We start from the raw sequence: 22,574 nt of genomic DNA, 5'->3' as shown, positions 1-22,574 counted from the left end.
TAATAAAAAAAAACCGTATATATTGATAGTTATCATGATACTTTATTTGAGTGGAGGATGTACTATAGTGTACAATGTCACTGTACTATAATAGAGCAAATTACTACTATTACTGTTCAACATCGGGAAAAGGATAGATATGTATGTCTTTCTAACTGGTGCTTTTCTACCTTGGGGATAAGTGGACCTGCAATGGATTTCTCATCGCCATTGTATTCTCTATCTTCTCGGACAAATCAACGTCACTTCCATCAACAGCCTTCCACTCATATTTCCAAACTAGATTAGCCAGATAAAATTCCAGAAGAAGCATGGATAAATGGTAACCGGGACAAATTCTCCTCCCTGCACCAAATGGCATCATTTTAATCTCTCTACTCCCTGTGATATCAAATTCTTTTGTAATTCCGTTCTCGTGATCCAGGAACCTTTCCGGCTTGAATGCCATGGGATCTTCCCACACCTTTGGATCCCACCCCAGCTCGGCAACCAGGAAATTTATGGCTGCATTCTTTGGTATCAAGTATTCATTATTCAAAACCAAATCTTCCGTCACCGCATGTGGAACCAGTAAATGTGCAGGAGAATGCCGCCTCAGGCCTTCCAAGATCACTGCTTTCAAATACGACATCCTTTTCAAATCAGATTCGTTCAACTCCTTCGCATCTCGATCTCCAACAACCCCTTTAATCTCCATGAATAACTTTTCTTGAATTTTTGGGTATTTAACCAGATTTGCCATGATCCATTCAAAGGCAGTTGTGGTAGTATCAGTGCCAGCATTTAGAAATTCGCTGCATAAATCAGAAATTTCCTTCTCGTTGAGTTTTCTTATATCATCGGGAAATTCCAGAGCTAATAATGTATCAACGTAAGGTACAGCATGATCATGGTGAGTGTCCATGCCTGTCCTCTCTTCCTCTTGCAACTTCTTTCTAGCTCTTATTAAGGGAATTGTTACATCTTGTACGCTTTGACGTAGCTGAAATAACTCCTCCCAGCGTCTACGCAACACGATCTTGGTCACTCTTGGCCATAAATTGAGCGTATGGAACCTCCGGGAACTCAAAAACGCTCGATGCATAACTTCCTGGATTTGTTTAATCTGGTCTTCATCAACCTCGTCACCAAAACATATTACCCCTAACAGGCAAAAGATGGCATATCGAAAGTGCTCCCTCAAACAAACAGGCTGACCAGATTTTTCTTGGGATTCCAGGCGATTCTTAAGGATTTGTAGCGCCCAACGGCGGGAATGAGCGGAATATTTCGCGCAGGAAGGATGGAGAACCTTTTTGGTAAGGTTTTGCCGCAGGAGACGCCAAGTCGGGCCATAGATAGAAAGACTAACAAGTCGCCGGTTGCTGCCGCGAAATCTTTGAGTCTCAGGAGCCGGTGGTCGGCTAGCAAAGATGGCACCTTTTTGGATCAAGGCCTTGTGAGCGAGGAAGCGGTCAGCTATAAAGATGACAGGGCGAAAGCCGAAGTAGATGGTTAGGATTGGGCCAAACTTGGCATGTAGTGGGTTGAGGATGGAGTGGATATTCGAGGGAGTTATTCGGCCGAGCCATAGGAAGTTGCTAATCAATGGAATCGATTGGGGGCTTGGAGGGAGTTTGTGGTGAGCGAGCTTCTTGCTGATGAAGTATCTGTTGAGAATGAATCTGAGGAGGCCAGGGATGGAGATGGAGAGGGAGATAGAAATGAGGATGAGGAACCAATGATCCATATTGACCTTGAAAATTAACAAGTGATGATTTGTAGGAGGTATGGGATAAGGTCTATATAAACTAGCAGGATCAACAGGGACATTGAATTCGAGGGGTCCTCTCTAGAAGAATCTTAACTTGATTAGTATATACGTATAACTTTCAATCTTATCTCATTTAATTAATAAGTTTTTATGATCAATTTATAGAGATTTCACTGGAATTCGATTTATTTAACATAAAATGAATTATTTCTATCATATAACAGGAGGATTAACTCTGGATCAAGGATGTGGTTCGTGTATCCATCTAGATCATTGATAAGTATTGAGCGTGGTGCGGGACAACAATGGATGCATGATGATAGTGTACAATGTCATTATACTATAATAGAGCAAACTCTACTGCTACTACTTTAATTTGGTCCCTCTAACTTTTTATTTCTTTTTTGTGGACAATAAATTCATTAATGAGATTGGCATAAGATCATCAAATAACGAGCCAGGAGGGAAAAAAAAAAGAACAACAACATTGTCAATGAATTGACATTAGTTGTTGCCAATTCCGATACCGGTGATATTCTGATAATTGCTCATTAAAGATTAAGCACACTGACATAATATTTAACGTGTTTTGACAAATCACCTACATCCACAAAAGAAGCCACTTGATTATATATAGAAAGAACAAGATTTACAATAATAAAGGAGGAGGAATCATCTACTCTTTGCAACTCTCAACCTTACTCTTTTCTTTCTTTGCAATGCTGCAATGACAATCACTGCTTGATGCTTTTGGTAGCTCCTTCTCTCTTATATTCCTCACATCTTTGGCTCTGCACTTTCTCTCTCTTATTTTGCTCTCCAAGTGATGCCTCTATTTATAGGCTTTAATGGAAGCTCCTTTTGCTCCTTTGTCAACAATAATAGCCACCCTTTATTAATGATCAGTACAACTTCTTTAAACAATGTCCAGCTGTCACCAACAACTTATAATTGTAGCATTTGATAATGACAACCCTCTTTTAAAGTAGGGCTACAAATGTTGTTGTCCATTAATGACAACATCCCAATATTAGTGGCATCCCATTTTCAACAATTATCAAAAATTATGAATTAGAGATTCATTAATCTAGAAGGATGGATGCTTCTTTTTGTTTTTAGCAGCATGTAGAGTCCATTCTAGCCATTATTCATAATTGGTTCATTTGTTTTTTTGTAAGACTTTTTGGTGTTATTATATTTATTTTATTATGATTTTTCTAATAATATCATCATTAAAGCTTTGATGTTCTTTTAAAATCTTATTTATTTTTCATTTATTTTTTCTTTCTTTTTTATTTGTGTGAATTTATTTTAATAATTGTGTTATTCCATGCAAGGATATTTAAGAACATATTTACTAAACTACATATTTCACTAAAAAAAACAAAGTTATTTTACCAAAAACATAAAAAAGAAATTTCAAAAAGTTGTATTGTTTTTTAAAAAAGAATCTTCTGTCACCTATAATCGGTGAAAACGTGTGGAAACAAGAATTAATAATGGTGGGGTCCATGATACTAACAAAACGAAACAAGGGTTCCTGAAATTGACGGAGCAGGTAATGGTGGTCACTGGTCACAAGAATATGGTTCATATGGGACAGATGGGTCCAATGGGCCCGATGGGCAATTATGCAAGGATGGGTAATGTACCAACAGTGCAAGGACTGCCGGCGCCAGGAGCAATGAACGGTGGCTATTATCAAGGGATGGGGGTGGGACAAGGCCAAGGGCAAGGGCAAGGGAATCCTTATAATCAGCAATACATGGCAACGATGATGAATCAACAAAGGCAGCAGCAAGGGAATGACATGTTTCAACCGATGATGTACGCCCGCCCTCAGCCAGCCGTTAACTACATGCCACCCCCTACGCCGCCTTCTATGGCGACCGATCAGTACACGCACTTCTTCAGCGATGAGAACACCGAAAGTTGCAGAATAATGTGAATGTGAAGTTGTTAAGAGTAGTTAGCTAAATCATGTCCTTGTTGTGTTTTGATGGGTTAGATGTTCTTCTTCTTATGATGGGTGCTAAGGTTTCAAAATATCAAATATGCCTATAAAGTAAAATAAAATAAAAATTGCTTGGGATAGTTAATATAAGTATCAATTAATGATACAACAACGGATGCATCAATACAAAATCGTCGACCTTATTCGATTACAAAAAAGAAGAAGATACAAAACACAAATTCTACCTTCTCTGAAAGTTGAGTCTTCCTATAAAATAAGCAAAAAGAGAAGCAGTGACAATGGGGAAGATTATTAGAACAACACCAACAACACTCAAAAAGCTGTGATGAAACCCAAAGTAATCCTCGACGAAACCAGAAAGAGCTTTGGTCTCGCCAAACACTGATATTTCTTCGTCTACATCTCCATATTGTGAGGTCACCATGCCATTTAACGCCCAGGATGTGGGGCAAATATAATACAACCAAAGCCACCATTTTGGAATATGCTGCGTTGCCAAGCACAAATTAAGAACCATAAGTGATCACTCAGTTTTGTATTTCAATCCCCTCTTAGTTAGTTCACACCATCCTGGTCAAGATCTTGATATGTACGTACGTAGTTTTCTTTTAATGGTTGACAGCATCTTTTTAATTTCGTTGAAATTATAAAACCTGAGAAATTAGATTTTGAAACCTAGCCATCTTTAATTATGACAACATGCATGTTTTTCTGTTCATGTGTCTTCATCGAAGGCAAAGCTAATTAAAGGCATACTTAGAGATGATATATAGTACTTGGATTGATACTATGGTAGTTAATGTTTGTCTGCGCAGGCAACCATGTTTCAAATTGCAATACATGGAAACTGGCCCGCAGTAAGATAAATTGATGGTCGGAAAGCTTACCGGTTTTGGGACAACGAAGCCGGAGAAAAAGTTGAGCATTGTGTATGAAAATGAGGCTAAAATGGCAGCCACTTGAATGTTTGGTGTCAATGACACAAGCAGCATCCCTTCGTAGTTGAAAAATAGCAATGTGCAGAACATGCTGTGGAAAGACCAGAATATCTTATATGCAGACGACGAGTAACCAATCATAGGATATGTGATGATCACATAAATGATTGATTGAACGAGCAAGTATGGAACCTCGACTAGCACCTACAAAACAAATTAAAAATAACATGCATTAGTAACATATTAATTAATATAGACCCCAAATTAGGAGTGAAGATGCTGATGGATCCAATTTTATTATTTTTCCTTGATTTTTCTGTATTTTATATGTTATTTTCGGATTTTCTATTAGTTTTCCATTTTATTTAGGGATTATGATTTTTCAATCTTATTAGGGTCAATTTCAATCCTATTTAAAGACTTGTAAACCAGACAAAACTTATCAGACTTATAAACCTTTTTACTATTTTTATACTTAGATGTCAGACATAACCTTCTTATTTCAGATGAACATCCAAAATGATCAAGCTTCTGGTGCAGGCATAGCTGATATTCTATCTTCCGTTTGATATCAAACATAACATGGCAAGTTCATTTGGTTCAAGTGTAAACTAGTTGAGATTCTAACAGGAACACCTAGGAACTGCCAGATATTTTACTTCAGTGATAAAATGAAACTGTTAGGGACTTCAACTTACAGGTATCCATGAGTTTTTACTGAATCATCACCAGTAAACTTACAAGATAAAGTAAAAGAGAAGGGTTGAGTATATCTAGTTCATAAGTAGAGACATGAAAGCTAGTTTAAATTTCTCCATGTACTCGACAGGAAAGTAAACAATCTAGTTTTTGAAAGAGATCTGAAACCTGAGCAAATGAATAGGCCCACGAGGAATACATCCCAGCAAATCTTTCCCGGTACAAAACAGTCCTCTCTGTTGCCACAAAAGGCAGGACTGAGGAGCAATTGTTTATGCCAAAGAATACGATGACTGCGTACATGGAGCCGACTATATTGAACAAATCCTGCTCGTTTTTTCTACAAAATGAGAACTAAATTATCATGAAAATGCCTCTCCATAAAAGCACTGCCAGAAACTAAATGTCAAAGCATCTAAGAAACATTTTATGAGCAACATGACTTTTTTCTGAAAAAAACAGGATAAAGGAAAGAAAAACGTTTTATACAGGTTGTAAATTTTGTGGTTTGTAGAAACATCAATGCTTATTGACTTACATTTTCTTTCCTTGCTGCCAGTACAGCAGGCCAAATAGGGAAGCTCCAGAGGACATGAAAAAAAGGCGCGCAAGGTTATAAGAAGGACTTCTCCAATAAGACAAGTTTTGTTTCCACAGGCATGCTTTGAGTTGCTCCCATCCATTTTGTGGAAAACGACTAGGAAAATGCAGTTCTTTGGAACCAGGAGTTGGTGAACTCAATTGCTTGACCAAATCTTCATTCTCCCTGCAGTCAGAGATGTAAGGTTATTATTCCTTCTTAATATCAGTGCTATAGATCATCATGGTTTTTGTACTTACTGATACAAGGTAGACTCTTCATAAATTCGACCAAAATCTACACCAAGTTCAGCCTCTGCAGATTGAGAAGAAACTTCTAAAATCCATGTTGCAGGATTGTAATTGTCCTTAATCTTGGGCACACCAGGAATACTCTATCCAATGAAGTCAGGAAAATAGAATCAAGGTTGATGAAGAAGTCTGTCAGCTACCACAAGTACCTGAAAGACAATGACATCAAAAACAGAGAATTTCGCGACAACTAACCTCAAAATACTCAATCACCCTGCTTGACCGCTGGCCTAATGGTCCAGAGTAGATTATGCGTCCTCCGATTTTCATTAAAATCAACTGCAGTAGAGAGTAGGATGTGTCAAAACCTCAATTATATGCACTATGATCTCAGATATGGATATTAAAACTTTGATAGCTTTAGCTTTGCCATTTCAGCCATCGATGTCTTTGCGCAATGGCAGATGACCTGGCTTCTGGTGGTATGGGTAGACGGGTTCTATTCTTACCAAACCAATGGTGAAGAAGGAACAAGAGTATCAATGTTATCATTACTTTAGTTTTACCTCATCAAATGCCTCAAAGATATCAATACTTGGCTGATGAATGGTGCAAACTACAGTTCTTCCCGTTTCAACTATATTCTTTGCTGCTCTCATAACTATTGCAGCTGCTCTTGCATCTAAACCCGAAGTGGGTTCATCCATAAATATGATAGATGGATTGGCAACAAGTTCCACTGCTATAGTCAACCGCTTACGCTGCTCAGTTGATAAACCGCTAACTCCTGGCAAGCCTACTAAAGAATCTTTGATCTCATCAAGCTCGATAGTGTCAATAACATCATTTACAAACTCCTGTAAAAAAAAAAAACAAAGTTGATCATAAAAACTTGTAGTACAACCCAGTCTTAATGATTAAGGTCCAGGAAAAAAACAATTAGTTCATCTTTTAAAGGGTATCATACAATTTTAGTTCTCGCATTTATCTCAGGTGGGAGCCTCAACCAAGCAGAGTATACCAGAGATTCTTCTACAGTAATTTGTGGGGAATGAATGTCGGTTTGCTCACAGTAACCTGATATTCTAGCAAATGAATCCTGAACCTTTAGATACCCGCCAATTCTAATCTCTCCCTCAATGGTACCACCAGTTTTCCTTCCAGAAAGAACATCCATAAGAGTTGTTTTCCCTGCTCCACTAACACCCATCAATGCCGTGAGGATGCCAGGTTTGAATGCACCAGTAATGTCAGAAAGAAGCTGAAGCTTCTTCTGTTGATTACCACGCTTTCGCATTTCCTGAGACAAGTATAACACCATTTTTTAGACAAAGAAACTGCATTTTATGACTGTCGAGAATTATCTTGGTTACCAGTGGCGTATCAACGTAGTACTGAACATCCGTAAATGTCATAGCAAGGGGCTCAAAAGGCAAAACCATCCTTCCTGCAAAAATTATTGATTGCAACAGTTGTAAAGATGTGGAGATATCTCTCTATCACTCTATGGCCAACGTAGATTACCATGAAACAGTCTACAAAGACAAAAGCTTCTGTACAAATGCTATATGTCAAAATTGATTAGAGAAGGAAGAAAACAAGCACACCCTTTTTGGTTTCTGTACTAGATTTAGCAGGTGCAGCAGTGAGGGTCATGTCCTTGTCAAAAAAATCGCGGTCATTTATTTTTCCTTGCAGCTGATTGTACTTTTCACGAGAAATAATTGCACGAGAGTTTCCTGGGGCTGAATGAGGATCAATGTATTTGGTTAGCATGGATGCATCTACATATATATTATAAAGAAAACCCACGAAGCAGTGGAAGATGGACTCACGTTTTAAGAAGGTTAAAGCCATTGTGAAACCGATATTGAAAAGCACTGTCATCCCAATCAATGCACCAGCTGATATCCAGTAAAAGTAGCCATGAAAATTTAATCCACGGCTTTCTAGTGTTTGTTGTCCGATGGATGTGTCACCAGAGACAACCTGTGTTTAAAGTCGAAGAGTAAATCAAAAACCGAACTGCAAATTTCTTCCTTGGTCGCCTGAAAATATCATGTCATTATTACTCTTTCCAAAAAAAATTTCTTCCAAATTACTACTTTAAACCAAAAAAAAAAGAAAAAAACCGACTGAATTTGAACCTTGGTGTCCAAAGAGTGCCTACATAAGGCTGAATACTTGAAAAGTACCTTTTCCCACCGAGGAGCAAGAAACTCATTGACAGTCAAACCTATCTCACCATATGTTAATGGAGAGATCCAAAATCCCCATGCCAGCCAAACAGGCATAGCGGCTGCAACAGCACAAACTATTATGGAAAATCATTTGAACAATATCACAGGATTATGAGGAGCAGTATGAAATCTCACGTTTTGCAATTACGAAGCCACCAAATACTGAAGCAACTAATATAGCGAGAGAACCAGCTGCTGTTGAAGCAACCACAGTTTGGAAGACAGATGCAACAAACCGAAACATGGATGTTGATGTCAAGTGTACCAGAAAGAGTAGAAGGAACTGGCGGAGAAACCTAAGAAACACAACTACTCAGCAGATGAATAAAGAAATTCATGGCATCCAAAGTTCCTAAATAAAGAGTAGCCATAGTAACTGAAGTAGTTAAGACATTAGCTGGTTAACCTCAGCCAGAACGAATCTATAGCTTTCTCAACCTCCAGAAAACAGTAATAGATCTTCTATGCATCCTATGAATGATGTGCTATAAAAACTTCTTAGTGGGTTCACATATACTCTCCCCAAGTTACTGGTTTTGCCTCATCATGGAAAAAAGTGTTTGAACTGACAATAATATCACTTTTCGCAGCCAGAGAGCAGGTTCCTAAGTTGTTTTTTCATGCAGTATCAGGTATAGCCACATACCCACTCTTTTGCATCATATTTACCAGTAAGTTTAGCTTTAAGTGCTTAATTTTTGAACCCCCCATCTAGAGCTCACCTTCCGAACTCAGGGCTGTAGCCGATGACGTAGTAAGTAAGAGCTGTCCAAACAAAAGCTTCCAAGAGTGAAACTGGAACTTTAAGGATAGCAGAAGGGATCGCATAAGCCCAAGCAGGATAAAAACAAAGCTCTCTGTGTTTATAAAAAACTGCAAGTCTAGAGACAGTCATCTGCAGCTCTGGAAATCCATCCACAAGTAAGATAAGCAGTCCATAGAACAAAGCACCCACGTAATAGCTTGCATGGATCGCATCAATAGCCATTCTTGTGCGCAGTAAGACAGTCATTGTTATTGAAGCAATGATAAATAGCTGTGCAAAGAAGCAGGGATGTTTTCCGATAAGCTGGCTGGTTTTTTATAAGTAAAAGCTAAAAGATTTGCAGATGATGGGTATAATGAAAGATACCTGTGTAGTTTTGAATACATATATAAAAGAATTCCTTTTCATTAGAAGAAATTCTCTTACACTGCAAGCTTTAAACATTTCCCATTTTGTTAATGAGTAGCTTGTAAAGGATAAAGCACTCTTGTGGTTTTTAGACTTATCAAATGGCTTCGAGATCTCTTCCTCTAGATTCTTGCCAAGCTGACTTTCTTTGAATTTTTTAACAAACTGGTCAGCTGAAACATAACTGTATGGTTGTTCAGTAAGGAACCAATATTGTCCTTGATCTTTTCTGGAAATAACCTGGAGCAGAGCGAAGGAGTAACACAAGTCAACTTTAAAATGAAATATAAATGGAGAGACAAACAGAAGCTTGAAGACCCACCTCTTGAAGGAAGTCTGCAACACCTTTTCTTTCAGGGCATCTAAACCCACAGTCCTCAAAGAATTTGCAAATACTAGAACGTGGGCCGTGATACACAATCTTCCCTTCTGTCATTAGAATGATGTCATCAAAGAGATCAAAGGTCTCTGGTGCTGGTTGAAGTAATGAAATCAACACAGTAGCATCCATAATATGAGACAAATGTTGTAGACAAGATATAATTTGTAAAGTGGTTGAGCTGTCTAAGCCATTTGATATTTCATCCATGAAGAGTGCTCTTGTTGGCCCGACAACCATCTCCCCTGTAACACAAAGGGAAAAAATTCACAGGCATCAAATGAAGTTCAGCATCTTGAAGATCTTGAGGAACACATATTCTCTGAAGTATCAGTTCTTATCTCAAGCATAAAATACCTGTAGTCAGCCGTTTCTTCTGACCTCCTGAGATACCTCTTCTCATGGCATCGCCAACCATTGTGTCGGCACAAATATCAAGTCCTAGAATCTGAAAGAAAGGGTAGGATGAAAAATATTGTAAAACAATAGGATGTTTGGACAATGAGCAAATGGAATGTAAGACTTCAGCCCTGTGGAATAAACCTAGTAAATTACCTTCAATATGTAATCTGTCTGAAGGTTACTTTTCAATCCCTCAACTGATATTGCCTGGCCACAAAAATAAAGTAAATAAATTCTTCCAAAACATGTAAGCGAACCTTCTGAATATCCAAAACATGGGATCCACCATGTCTACCTTCATGTAGGCATCCACATCAGAATCTGGAAGTATTCCTGCCTGCTTCTCCCTTCTACTGACTTCCATCATGATCTCTTTCATGAAAGGACAACAAATAACATAAGGTTTGCCAGGAAAACGAGAAGTTACTCTACAGAATCACGTTGAGAGTTTGATTTCAATTAAAAGAAAAAATCACTACTTGTGTCTATAAAGAATTCTTACCAGCTCGGCTTCCAGCTCCCTGACAACGTGCTGAAAAATCAATTGTTTCTCTCACTGTCATCTCTGGAATATGCAGATCATATTGGCTCACATATGCAGAGGATTTCTGAGGAACAAACTCTTCCAATTTGTGATCATTGTAAGACATTTCCCCAGCAACCTTTATAAGAAGGTATGGATCAGTGAGAAAATTAAAGCTGAGCCGATCCCATTTCCACATAACAATTTTAATTGTGGAGAAATTTGAGAGCTTTAGGCAGCAGTGCAAGCAGCAATCTCACAAATATAGTCAAGTATGATGCATTCCAGATTTTATTGAATATAATAATGTGTTCATGGATTTCAGTGAAATAAATTTCAAGTGAATCAAATCTCTACAAACACCAGAATTGTTTAGACAATAAGGTACACGACTAACTTCCAAAAATTTCTAAACATTTCCTGAGTCAAGATTCTCTATGGAATTCCTCATTACTGTTCTTAACTCTGTTGAAAATTATTTTTCTCTTATTTGTGTCATAGAAGCATTAAGACCTTCAGAGAATGGCTTAGTTTCCCAGAGAGAGCCAACAACATAGTAGTTTTTCCACATCCTGGAGGGCCGAGCAATAAAGTCATCCTGCAAAAAAAAACATGAACAGCAAGTGAACTTGAAGTTATCATGTCAGATTCAGTACATTTCTTGTTTCAAACATAAGTAATGAAGCATATGAGCAAACACACATTGATACAACCCCTGTGAAGGCTAGAAAGTTGCTTATTAGAATAAACAACCTAATTGCTCAGTTCCCTTAGGACTCATACGAATACTCTTTCCCGAATTAAACTATAGATTTTTTTTAATCTCAAAGAGAAATCTTCAATTTCGTTAGCCATTACTACTTGTGTCTTTTTCAAGAGAACTGAGCGAATAAATGGTGAGTCAGAACAGCAATTTTGTCAGTGGCCATCGCTATGTTGCTGGTTTAGCATGTGGGAAGGAATGAGATTGAGGGCTCAAGTGCTCCTGTTCTACTATTAATTGAACACAGTAAATCCCAGCTATTTGAAGGCTACCTTCCTGGCTTAATAACGCCACTGACATCTTTTATGATGCTTATCTTGGTTCGTTGTTTCGAACATGACAGATTGGCAATCCCCTGTCACAAACAGAGATAGTTTAGATTTTAGCAGTTTATAAATGGAAAAGTAATGCAAAAGCATCCCTAATAAATCAGAAATTTACATGGAAAAATGAAGACGAGATAACTGGTGCTAAACGAGTATCAAGAGAGTTGAAAAGGTTCATAACAAGCTCCGATTTCAGGATTATCTTTAAAGGAAAAACTGCACTAATTATGAGCAAAAAACTAGGCATCCTATATCCCTAAAACGCTGTATGTCTCTTGTTTTCAACACATCAAACGGTGCAGGATTTGGAGCTTCCTACCAAGAGTTATGGTCATTGTTCTGACAAGTGCGCAGGCTGATAAACCATTCTGCAGATCGAAAAACCCTGCTGCCATATTTTGCAACATGCAAGACTGCCCTCTTTTTGTCAGTTAACATTCAATGGAGCTTTGAAAATCTTGCCTCCAACTCTCTTTACATGTCAGTAGCCTTATTAGTCAATAAAAAAAGCAACAGAGGCTAACTAGAGAGGCTGGACATGGTGACAGAATTTGTGTTGAAGAATCTGCCCCTTGGATTTCATTTCTGCCTTCTACTTTAGCTAGATGGAAAACTTGTCTAGGTTTAGAATATCTTGTTTGTTGTTTTCCTAGCTTGGAGGGTTTGTTTCAGGTATAAATAAGCGTGTTTCATCAATTTAGAATATTAAAACCAAGCCAGCTGAGCTGGTTAAGTGTGTTTCAACACTCACAGACTTGCTCCACCTTGCATTGAAGAAGAAAGACAATCGTTTCAAGTTAAAATTTTGCAATTTTCATTGTAAATGATGATCCAAAGGTTAATAGAAAAACACTTGGAGAACTTATTCCTCTTATATGCAGATACTTACAGAGAGAATGCTCTTGGCAGTGTTCCATAGAGTGGGGAGAGGCTTTCCCTGAACTATCTCGCATTCTGATTCAACACACAAATTTTTGTATCTCACTTCTACAGTCGGCAACTGCACACCAACTCTGAAAAACATAATTATAACTAGATCAATAAAATGATTAGATTTAATATCTGAGAGACATCTATTGATCATATTACATATGTAGAAACGTAATTACCTGTCAATTCGTTTCCTAAGTTTATGCAACAATCGGAGGTTATCATTTTCAATGTGTTTGATGAGCTTCTCAATGAACAGATGCCGTTCTTGAGCTCCAAGTTTGGAAACATTAATAATTCTCTTCCCCCCCTTAACATCTCCATTTCCAGCGGTGCCATCTTGCTCCTCAAATAAAGCAGTGGTAATCCGTTCAAAGGTTGGTAATCTCTCAACATCAACCCATTGTGACACATCTTCATCATCAGCATCCCTACCATGCTCAGATTTCACAGTTGAAACGCTACGAAAACTCGACACATGACTCCTGAATGAGGTCCTTATGCTTCTTCCAATCTCTGCTAACTCAATCCGAAATGACTCTATCTCATCAGGGCCAGCCAGCTGAGCCATTGTCAGATGAGCAGAAAGACTTGAAGAGTTGTATGTATATATAAAAAAAATGCAAAGATTCATGTCGATGAAGTAATGGAATGCGTCATAGATTTGTGCTGCTGCTGCAGAAAGTCGTGGCTATTATTCACGCTGTTTGTAGACATAAAATAAGAGTTGATGTTTACCTCATGCTTGCTGGGCTGCCAGGTCCTTGCACATTGGTTTTATAAAGCTGAACTGGACAAGGTGAAATCAGCAGATATTATTAAATACAAGACATCAAGTTCCATTCAGCTAATATTATAATTATAAGCATGAACAAGCATCCAAACTCTCATATGTACAGAGATTGATGCCATTGACTTTCCTTATAAATGCACACACACACGTATGTATGTGGGATGTTTTCATTTTTTTTAATATACTTTAACGCAGGTATACCAGTTCAAGAACAAGGAAGACTATGAATAAGATAGGGTTAAGGGCAGTCATAACATCGGCCCTGTTATGAAGGGCCATGCCCGGTGACAGAATTAAACACAACCCAGCTAGAGTGGCCCTTACATGAGTATAAAAAAACGAAAGCAGGCTGCATTCAAATTGCAGTCCGTTTGAAGGTTATTAAAGATCGACTCCAGGCTCAAATCAAGTAGGTTGGATTGGCAGGACAATTCAAACTTTGACTTTTAAAAAACAAAAATGAGATCATTTGTTTATATATAAAAAAAATGGTTTCTTTCATTGACTCATCTCGGGTCTTGACCTATCAGATTAAACCGGGTCTTTCCCTAAATGATATTCCCCGCCATAAGAAGTTTCAGTTCTAGTTAGACCAATATATGTAGAACATCACAGGCAGGGCAGGAGCTTATGCGAGGAAAAACTTTTCTAGAGTAGAGTAAGGATAGGTTTGGGAGAACAAAACAAGTAAATACGTAATGTAATATTATAGGAGGAGATGGTGGCCATTTTTATGCTTCTGTTACATTACATTATGCTCGAATACATTTATAATTACAGCATCTCGTTATTTAATTTCAGAGACAAGTGAAAAACACCCCACACATTTTAGAAGTACATGGACAGAACCACAGCTGATTAATAATGCCGCTGGCATCTCTTAGGATGTTTTTCTTGGCTCTTCGTCTCAAACAAGATAGACTGACAAACCCTGTCACAAACAAAAAGCTTCAATGTTACAGAAAACATGCTTTTGCCAGTTCTCCACAGAGCAGGGACAGGCTTGCCGTGAACCACCTCACATTCTGCTTCAACTCAAAAACTTTTGTATCGGGATATGTAACATCGAGTATAAATTTATAAATAAGTATGAATTACAAGTCAAATGTGCTTTTTAACAAACAAGGTCATAACTTTTAGTCTCATTCTCTACTGCGATTGGCTTAACTTACAAGTTGAGATGGGCTTGATGATGCTACTGTTTTGTAAATTCTGTCAATATTTTATTTTCTTGACTTTCTAAGTTTAAATTGTAACATGAACATCTAAAAAAATTTGAATTCTTATAAAATATATTAAATTAATGTTAGAGATGCATCACTAGTTTTAGATAATAATATAAGTTCAAATTTCATTGAAGCATGGAATACATTGGATCCCTGTTAGTGTTAATGCACGCTTGGATATGGCTCTAACTTTGATAAATACCGCTAAAAGCCGACACCAGAGAATCTTTTCCAATTAGCATCAAATCATCGACATATATTCACTGGAAAAGGAACTGTCCCCTTGCAAAAATAATATTAATGGTGTACCTCGAGTCTATTCAAATATCAAATGGGTCAAAAAGAATTACTTCCCACTTAATTTAATTTGAAACTCATATCAAGAATCGAGTCGACAAATTAACCCTGTTATCCGGTCAATAATACTTAACAAAACATGATTTTCATGAAAATCATAACATAGATCTGATGTCGTTGCTCTATTATCATTATTGTTATCTCATAGTATATTACTAAAAGAGTAATGCTATACATTCAGGGGGGGGGGATTCTTCAAGAATACCTCATTGAAGTTATTGGTTGATGCACTTGCTTGGCCTATTATTAAGGCTATTAAGTTCAATAAATTAGAGGTTCAAATTTCATTAATCTTTACTTCTTGAAGGCCTTTCATGCCTGTAAATGTTCTTCATTTCCACGAGGTAAGGCACAAGAATAGCTCCTCTGTGCTGGGTAACAAGAAGCTGTTGCAGACCAATTTGGTGGTCTGAGGGCTGTCGACAATTTAGAAGACGAAGAAGATCGATTTCAGCAGACATCATTAGCTAGCTAGCTAAATTAACGAAGAGTGCGTCACATTTGGCTTCTACAATGAAGTTGGAAATTCGAGTTCTTAAATACATCTTTGACTAAATTTAATGCTAAAGACATCTCTCCATCAAACCAATAATGCTTTGTACGTTTCAAGGAGCAGCAGCAGCAGCAACACTCATGCACGCAGTATTTAATATAAATGTAGTGCGTTATACCATCAAAAGCTGCTAAAAGACTACTGATGTAGATTTGTTTAATCCTCTTAACATCTAAGAGGGATAGGGTTATTCTGATGAAACTGATCATGAATAATCACAGAAGTAATACCCTCATCTTGAATTCTTTCTTGATTCTTCAACTACCTCCAGTTCTAACATCTTCAATGTGGCCGGGCTTGTAGTTTTACCAAGAGTAAATTATTGTTTAGTCCTTCAAGTTTCAATGCAATTATAACTTAGTCCTTCATGTTCGAAAGTCTCGTGTCTCAATTCTATTTTTAAAACATTTGCTCAACAATTTAAATTCTTAGATAAAAATCAATGTTAATTATAAAGGCCACGTTCGGTTGGTCAACTGCAAGAGTCAGAAGACTTATTTATAGGTTTTCAAACATAAAGGATTAAGTTATAACTAAATTAAACAGTCAGGGACTAAAAGATAATTCACCCCTTTTCTTACTCTGCAAATATTGGCTTTACCTTAACCACCTGATAAGATCATTAGTTGAAGGAGGATATACCTCATCATCGATGCTGTCTGTGTAACAAGAAGACATGTTAGACCTGTGCTCCATTACCATATTAGCTCCATGAATGCCCTTCAAACTTGGACTCCTCAGGCTATAATCGTTAACCATGTTACCCCCATTGCTAGTTGCCAGGTCAGGTACTGCGAAAGACAGGCGTTTTCTGGCTGAACATGACTTTTCTCTTTCTGGGGTTGAAGCTCTCTGCCTTGGTGCACTTTGGGTTCGAATTCTAGCCATGGCAGATGCAGTGGCAGCCATGTAGTTAGGCATTGAAGCAGAAAAGGGATTGGTTGCTTCCATCACATGGTTTCTGCCTTCTCCTTGGCAGCGAGGGCTAGCTGAATGGACTTGAAGTAGTGTTCTTGTTTTGGAAAGGGATGGTGTGACTGGTTGTGAGAGAGTGTTGTGGTTTATTTGAAGAGGAGAGGCAACTGAATATGAACTAGGCCTGTGTTGTTGGTAGTGATATTGATGGTTGAATTTATGAGCATTTGGGGTAGAGTAAGAGTAAGGTCTAGAGGTGTCCCTTTCAACAGTTTTGACAGGGTCTCTACTGTGATATAATTGATCACACAACGCACCGCTCCCTCTTCTCTCCCATTCCTTCCTAGTTCTCCACCTGTCTAGCCATCTGGGATTCTCTTCTACCTCTCCTTCACTTGCATATGAGTCTCTTCCAGGTTTCCATATCTAACAAAGCAGAAGTTTGCGTCAAATGTTTGCTGGCTTGGTATTAATTTCCAGCCAAAATAGAAGTTGATAAATCAAATGGCAAGGGATGTGATCAAAAACCTGTTGAGAGAAAGCATAAGCAAGGGCCTTTTCACGTTTCAAGGCGACTACTTCCTTTGTTTCCTGTAACATTTCCTGTATTTCCTCTAATGTTTTAGGCTTGTGATTATTGCAATGAACCCAGTCATCAGCAGTGCTGCTTGCATCCCTACACTGCAGCATACAATGTTAAGGATTAACCAAATCAAAGCCGAGGCCGAAGCATAACACATAATCTGTAACAAAATTTATTACAGTAGATTTCCTCTCAGCAAGATTTGAACCCCACAAGCTATTCTGATCACTGGAGATGGAGTTTGTGCTGCCTTCATAGGAATCAAGCACCCGAGATTGCACCCTCACCATAGCTTGCATGCACTGAAGAATCATATTTGCTCTCTTTCTAACATTATGGCCTCTCACTAAGGCTTGCATCTTTACCAGCCCCTTTAGTGCTCTAAGAGCTCTCCTTGCCTTCAAAATAACACAAACATTAGTTAGTCAAAAAGTCCTCGAGATATGTAATTTCTCTTTACCCTCTTTGTAATCACTTACCAGATATCCTCTAAAAGCTTTTTGTATAGCAATGGCAGCAAAATGTTGTTTAGCAAGAAGGGGAGGCCTGGTGAGTCTAACAACCTCAACTGCTGCTTGAGCTGTAGCAACTGCTGCTTGTGCCGCTGCTGTTGTGGCCATGGCCGCTTCAAGGGCTTGTCTTTGCTTAGCATCAGCAGCTTCAGTACCAATACTATTACTAGCAGCAGAAGCAAGATTGGTGGTTGCTGTAATGTTAGTGATGGCGGTCACTCCACAATGGTGTATTACTGTTTCTTGATTCGATGACTTCCTGAAAATCCATCTTCTTTTCCCTCTCTTCTGCACAAATTAACCCACAAAAATTTTAATAGGCAATGTTAATTATGTTACAAAGAAATTACTAAATTTTACCTTTTCTTCCTCCTCTTGTTCATGAACTTCTCTCCTTCTACTACTTTTCTTATCATTCTCTTTACTAGGAGACCTGATCAAAGCCCTTTTGACTGCGTTCAGCCAAGAACTTCCTCCAATGTTCACCATGATGCAATCAAAAGCACTACTATATGCAAAGCAAAAACCTTGGCTGAATATAAAGGCAAAGAAAACCAATTAATCTAGAGCCAGCAGCTTCATAGATTTGAGTGGTGGGTACGTTTCAATGCAAAAGACAGTGAAATAAATGAACAAATAATTTAGCCTGCAAGAGGGGCAGAGATAGTCCATCCATTTGGGAACAGGCTCTGAGTCTGTGCGCTGTCCATAATACAAAAAGGTAAAATGTTAATAATAATAATGCGGACAGAGTGCTTGATGCTAGAAAGAAATGGTGTTTTCTTGTGGCATGGAGAACAAAACTAAAGGAGTTGTGTCAGATGGTTGGAGAAAACATCGAAAGAGTGAGTGCCCTCGAGACGTGTTAATTCTAATTTAGTCCTTGTAGTTTATTGAAAATAACATTTAATCCTAAAAGATAAATAAATAATCTTTGACTAGTGATGATTGTATTTATTTTTGTCACTTTTTTTTTCTTTCAAAAATTTTCTTGATCTCATTAGGCTCCGATTGTTTTTATGGCTATAAATTATCACTTCTTTTAAATCTATTTTTTCAATATAACACCCTAAATCTTACCATATTATCTAGTTCTTTTTCTTTTTTTTTTAAAAAGGAAAATCAAATAAAGTGGGAAAGAAATAGATTGAAGAACACAGGGATTAAGCATGAAACTTTTGAAACGATGAGGACGAATTGAAGTCTATTTTACTAAACTACATATAGTCTAATTTATAATTAACTCCCTCGAGAATGCTGAAAGCTGGATAGAATTTCCTGCAGTGAAGAAAAAGGGAGGAGGAGGAGGGAGTAGGTGTGCTTTGCTATGCTTTTGCTTTGCTTTTTTGTGTTAAAAACAACAGAGAAATTCCCTTGGCTTCACGTGTTGAGAGAGTCCATGGTTTCTTTCCATAAATGATTATAGTCTGGTTTTGGGGATTTGGGATTAGTGGAGAAGAGGAGAACACTGTGTTTTGCTTCAGTGATCCTCCAATGGGGATGAAACAAGTATGATTCTCAGGGCTGTTGTGGTCATTTTCCAGGCAGTTTGGCAGTGGTCTTGTGACTTGCCATGTTGGGATTGGCTATGGAGAATCTGGGAACTCGCATGGAGACCTACCCTAGCTTAGGATAACTGGTGTAGGGATTAGGGCAGCTATAGGCTACCTAATATGACCTTGTTTACGGTTTGGAAGTTACAGTTGGTCCCAGTTCATTGCCGTTCTTCTTCCTCCTCCTTGCCGTTCCTCTTGCGCCCCTTGCTATGTTTATGGAGATTTTGCTCATCTGAAAGACGGCGACATAAGATCATCTAGTTGTAACAAAAGGGAAAAGGAACAAGACAGGGACTTGTGAGTTAAGATGTTCATGAGTTGCTGGAAATTAACTGCCTAGGAATTGGATTCTCTTGTTTTGTGTTTGTATGACTGTCTGGGTCTTCATGCATCGATCGATTTTAACTGTGAAAAGCATATTCTACTAAGAAAAAAATAGAGGGATCATTTCCGGTACAGTCTCGTTTCCAAACAGTTACTAAGAAGATGTTTTTTCGGGATTATTGTATTTGAAATTATTTTTGAGTGTATTTCAAAAGTATATTTAGTATTAAAAAATATCAAATTTGTGTTTTTATTAAAAAATATATATTTATTTGCAAGAATATCATTATATTTAAAATAATAACTCGGAACGCCTTGAACCTTTAAAATAATAAAATACCACTAAAAGTTTGGAAAAAAAAAGATAAGGAAAAACAAAGAAAAAAGAAAATAAAATAAAAACATCCCTTTTCTTTCATCTTCACAACATCTCTTCTTCTCTAACCTTTCTTCTTCACTATCGCAAGATCCAGTTGTCACTTTCATCTTTCAATATGCAGACACTTTTCGTGATGGATAAAACCGGAGAATCCTGTGATGTCCTACCTTTCGTGCTAAGAAAATGTTTAAAATTGTGTGATTTTAGTTGTTTTATAAAATATTTTTAATTTGAAAATATATTAAAATTAATTTTTTATTTTTTAAAAAAATATTTTTAACATCAACACATTAAAATAATTTAAAAATATATAAAAAAAAAATTAAATTTTATCCGACTCCTGTTTCAGACACAATACCAAAAAGGCGAGTAGTACTGTGTTTTAAATAAACCAAAATGAAAGGGTCGAAGTGCAAAAATACTATACGTAACTTTTGTCTAAATATCATGTGAGCTTGGATCATGCACCAGAAACACAACCGGGCTAGGATTCAGACAGTGTTACATCCAGCAAAGCCAGCCCATGTCTAGACATAATAAGGATGTTTCACGAAAGAATGAGAAAAAACTCTCGAGTATTAAATCTAGTATGGATAATATTTGATGATGGCAAGAACTCCAGGTGTTTCTTTGAGTTGGCTGGAGAACTTTCAAGACTCATCTTCATACTTCCCTTCTCTCTATATCTTCATGGCCTCAGTTCTCTATCCATGGCTTCAAAAATCAAGAAGTGTAGTGTGTACAGCCACTTTCACTAGCACCTCTCCTTTGTTTAAAACTTGGTGCATATATTTTTTTCTATCTACTTATGGCTTCGTCAACATTGTCTTCTTCATCTGCCCCTTTGTTGTCAAACAATTGCATGTCAATAAGCAGGGAAACAACCGAGGGACAGCTGTTGAAAGAAGGCCTCGAAGGCTGGTTGTTGATGTCTCACCTTTCGGTGAGTAGTCTGATTTCTTCTTCTTCTTGTTTTTTTTTAGGGTCAGGCATCTTCAGGCTAACGTCAACTAAGTCTCCTTCCTGACGATGTTAAAGTCTTATTTCCGATGCTGCCCTGGTTGAAGACTCTGTAGTTCCCTTTAATAGGAAAAGGTCATTCTTCTTCAATAAAAATGGCAAAATCGATCTCTGAGATGATTTAAGATTTTTTAAATTAATTACAGGTTTGTTGGATCCATTGTCACCAACGAGGACAATGCGTCAAATGTTGAACACAATGGACCGGATCTTCGTTGATGCAATGACAATCCTAGCAGCAGGAACAGGACGGGAGGGGAGGTTCGATTACCATGGGAAATCAAAGATGAGGAACAAGAGATCAAGATGAGGTTTGACATGCCAGGACTGTCTAAGGAGGATGTCAAGCTCTCGGTCGAGGATGATGTGCTTGTTATTAAAAGGAGAGCACAAAAGGGAAGAAACTGGTGATGATTCATGGTCTGGTAGCAGTATCAGTTCTTACGATACCCGACTTAGGCTTCCAGATAATTGCGAAAAGGATAAGATTAAGGCTGAGCTGAAAAATGGAGTTCTGTAAGACCAAAATACAACGTAAGGTTATTGATGTGCACATCCAGTAAGAGATTTTATAAGAAGTTTGTTCCATGTATATTGCTTTTGTTTTTTATTTGAAAATGTGATTTTCACAATCTTTACTATCTCTACTCCTGCCTATCTTGCTTCAACTATTCTCTTCGCCTTAGATATCCATCTTCGACATTGAACACGGATGTGAAATCGTGTTGGACATGCACCAGTGTAAGGTACAAGTCCCCGAACTCCGAGCCACGGATTCTTGTTGTGCACAAGAATATAGATGTTTGTGTTCAAGAACAAGTATGTAACATTTGATCATCTCTTTTGTTCAAGTTCATGAACATTTCAAGGAAATTAAGAAATGAATCGTTCATATCAAGTTAAACCAAAGCAGGATGTGTAGAGCAGTTCCCCCCTCTGGCATTCCCCTGCATCTTTTGGACGTTGCCTACCCTATAGTCTAGTATATGAAGATTTGAGCCGCCAGCTTGCTAGATTGGCTTTAGAAAAATGGACAGTAATGCAATTCTTCTCGTGAAAAGTCTTCTCTTATCGCTTACTTTGGAAGAAAAGACAACCTGCAACTTGGTAATTCATGTTCAAATTTTCTCTTAGAAGTTTGTCTCATTTTCGACCCACTTGAATATTGTCCTATTGTAACTATCAATACAGGACTTTGTTCCTTCCTCTTAACATTTGAATTGGCATATAGTACCTTGTTGACCTGAGGACTGCTCGCAAGTACCCAGGCAATTGGGGTCCATCGCGCTCAGTGCGTGGTCCTACTCAGAGGCGCTTCATTGACACCAATTTTCCAGACGTGCATGACCGCTGTTAGTATTTCCCTACCTTGCCATCCTAGGCAAGAGAAAGCAAGAAGAAATTCCTTCAAAGTTTTCATGGA

At 37.8% G+C, this 22,574-nt stretch overlaps 3 protein-coding genes and 1 pseudogene across 3 annotated transcripts; 1 reads left to right on the top strand and 3 right to left on the bottom strand.

Annotated features, from left to right (window-relative positions):
- LOC118043981 (cytochrome P450 89A2) lies at nt 1–1,851 on the bottom strand. The gene has a single exon (XM_035052112.2). The coding sequence runs from the start codon at nt 1,727–1,729 to the stop codon at nt 167–169; it is 1,563 nt and encodes a 520-aa protein (XP_034908003.1). The 5' UTR covers nt 1,730–1,851; the 3' UTR covers nt 1–166.
- Nucleotides 1,852–3,819: 1,968 nt separating this feature from the next.
- Nucleotides 3,820–13,504, bottom strand: LOC118043982 (pleiotropic drug resistance protein 3). Its single transcript, XM_035052114.2, has 24 exons — nt 13,113–13,504; nt 12,893–13,016; nt 11,950–12,032; nt 11,428–11,512; nt 10,894–11,053; nt 10,687–10,763; nt 10,545–10,598; nt 10,347–10,437; nt 9,933–10,234; nt 9,569–9,850; nt 9,159–9,472; nt 8,572–8,732; nt 8,392–8,495; nt 8,032–8,185; nt 7,804–7,941; nt 7,570–7,643; nt 7,164–7,496; nt 6,763–7,053; nt 6,452–6,535; nt 6,206–6,339; nt 5,904–6,131; nt 5,534–5,705; nt 4,616–4,870; nt 3,820–4,215 (listed from the first exon to the last, which is right to left on the bottom strand). The coding sequence occupies exons 1-24, from the start codon at nt 13,502–13,504 to the stop codon at nt 3,949–3,951; spliced, it is 4,359 nt and encodes a 1,452-aa protein (XP_034908005.1). The 3' UTR covers nt 3,820–3,948.
- Nucleotides 13,505–16,173: 2,669 nt separating this feature from the next.
- Nucleotides 16,174–18,775, bottom strand: LOC118043983 (protein IQ-DOMAIN 17). Its single transcript, XM_035052116.2, has 5 exons — nt 18,233–18,775; nt 17,840–18,160; nt 17,540–17,758; nt 17,306–17,458; nt 16,174–17,203 (listed from the first exon to the last, which is right to left on the bottom strand). Exons 1-5 carry the CDS (start codon nt 18,359–18,361, stop codon nt 16,460–16,462), a joined length of 1,566 nt encoding a protein of 521 aa, XP_034908007.1. The 5' UTR covers nt 18,362–18,775; the 3' UTR covers nt 16,174–16,459.
- A 1,851-nt stretch (nt 18,776–20,626) lies between these two features.
- On the top strand, nt 20,627–21,918 carry LOC118043984 (small heat shock protein, chloroplastic-like; annotated as a pseudogene).
- The last annotated feature ends 656 nt before the right edge of the window (nt 21,919–22,574 follow it).

This window comes from Populus alba, chromosome 15 (assembly GCF_005239225.2).
Source record: "Populus alba chromosome 15, ASM523922v2, whole genome shotgun sequence".
NCBI lineage: Eukaryota > Viridiplantae > Streptophyta > Magnoliopsida > Malpighiales > Salicaceae > Populus > Populus alba.
Note: the sequence above shows the minus strand (reverse complement) of the source record. Positions and strands in the feature narration are given on the sequence as shown.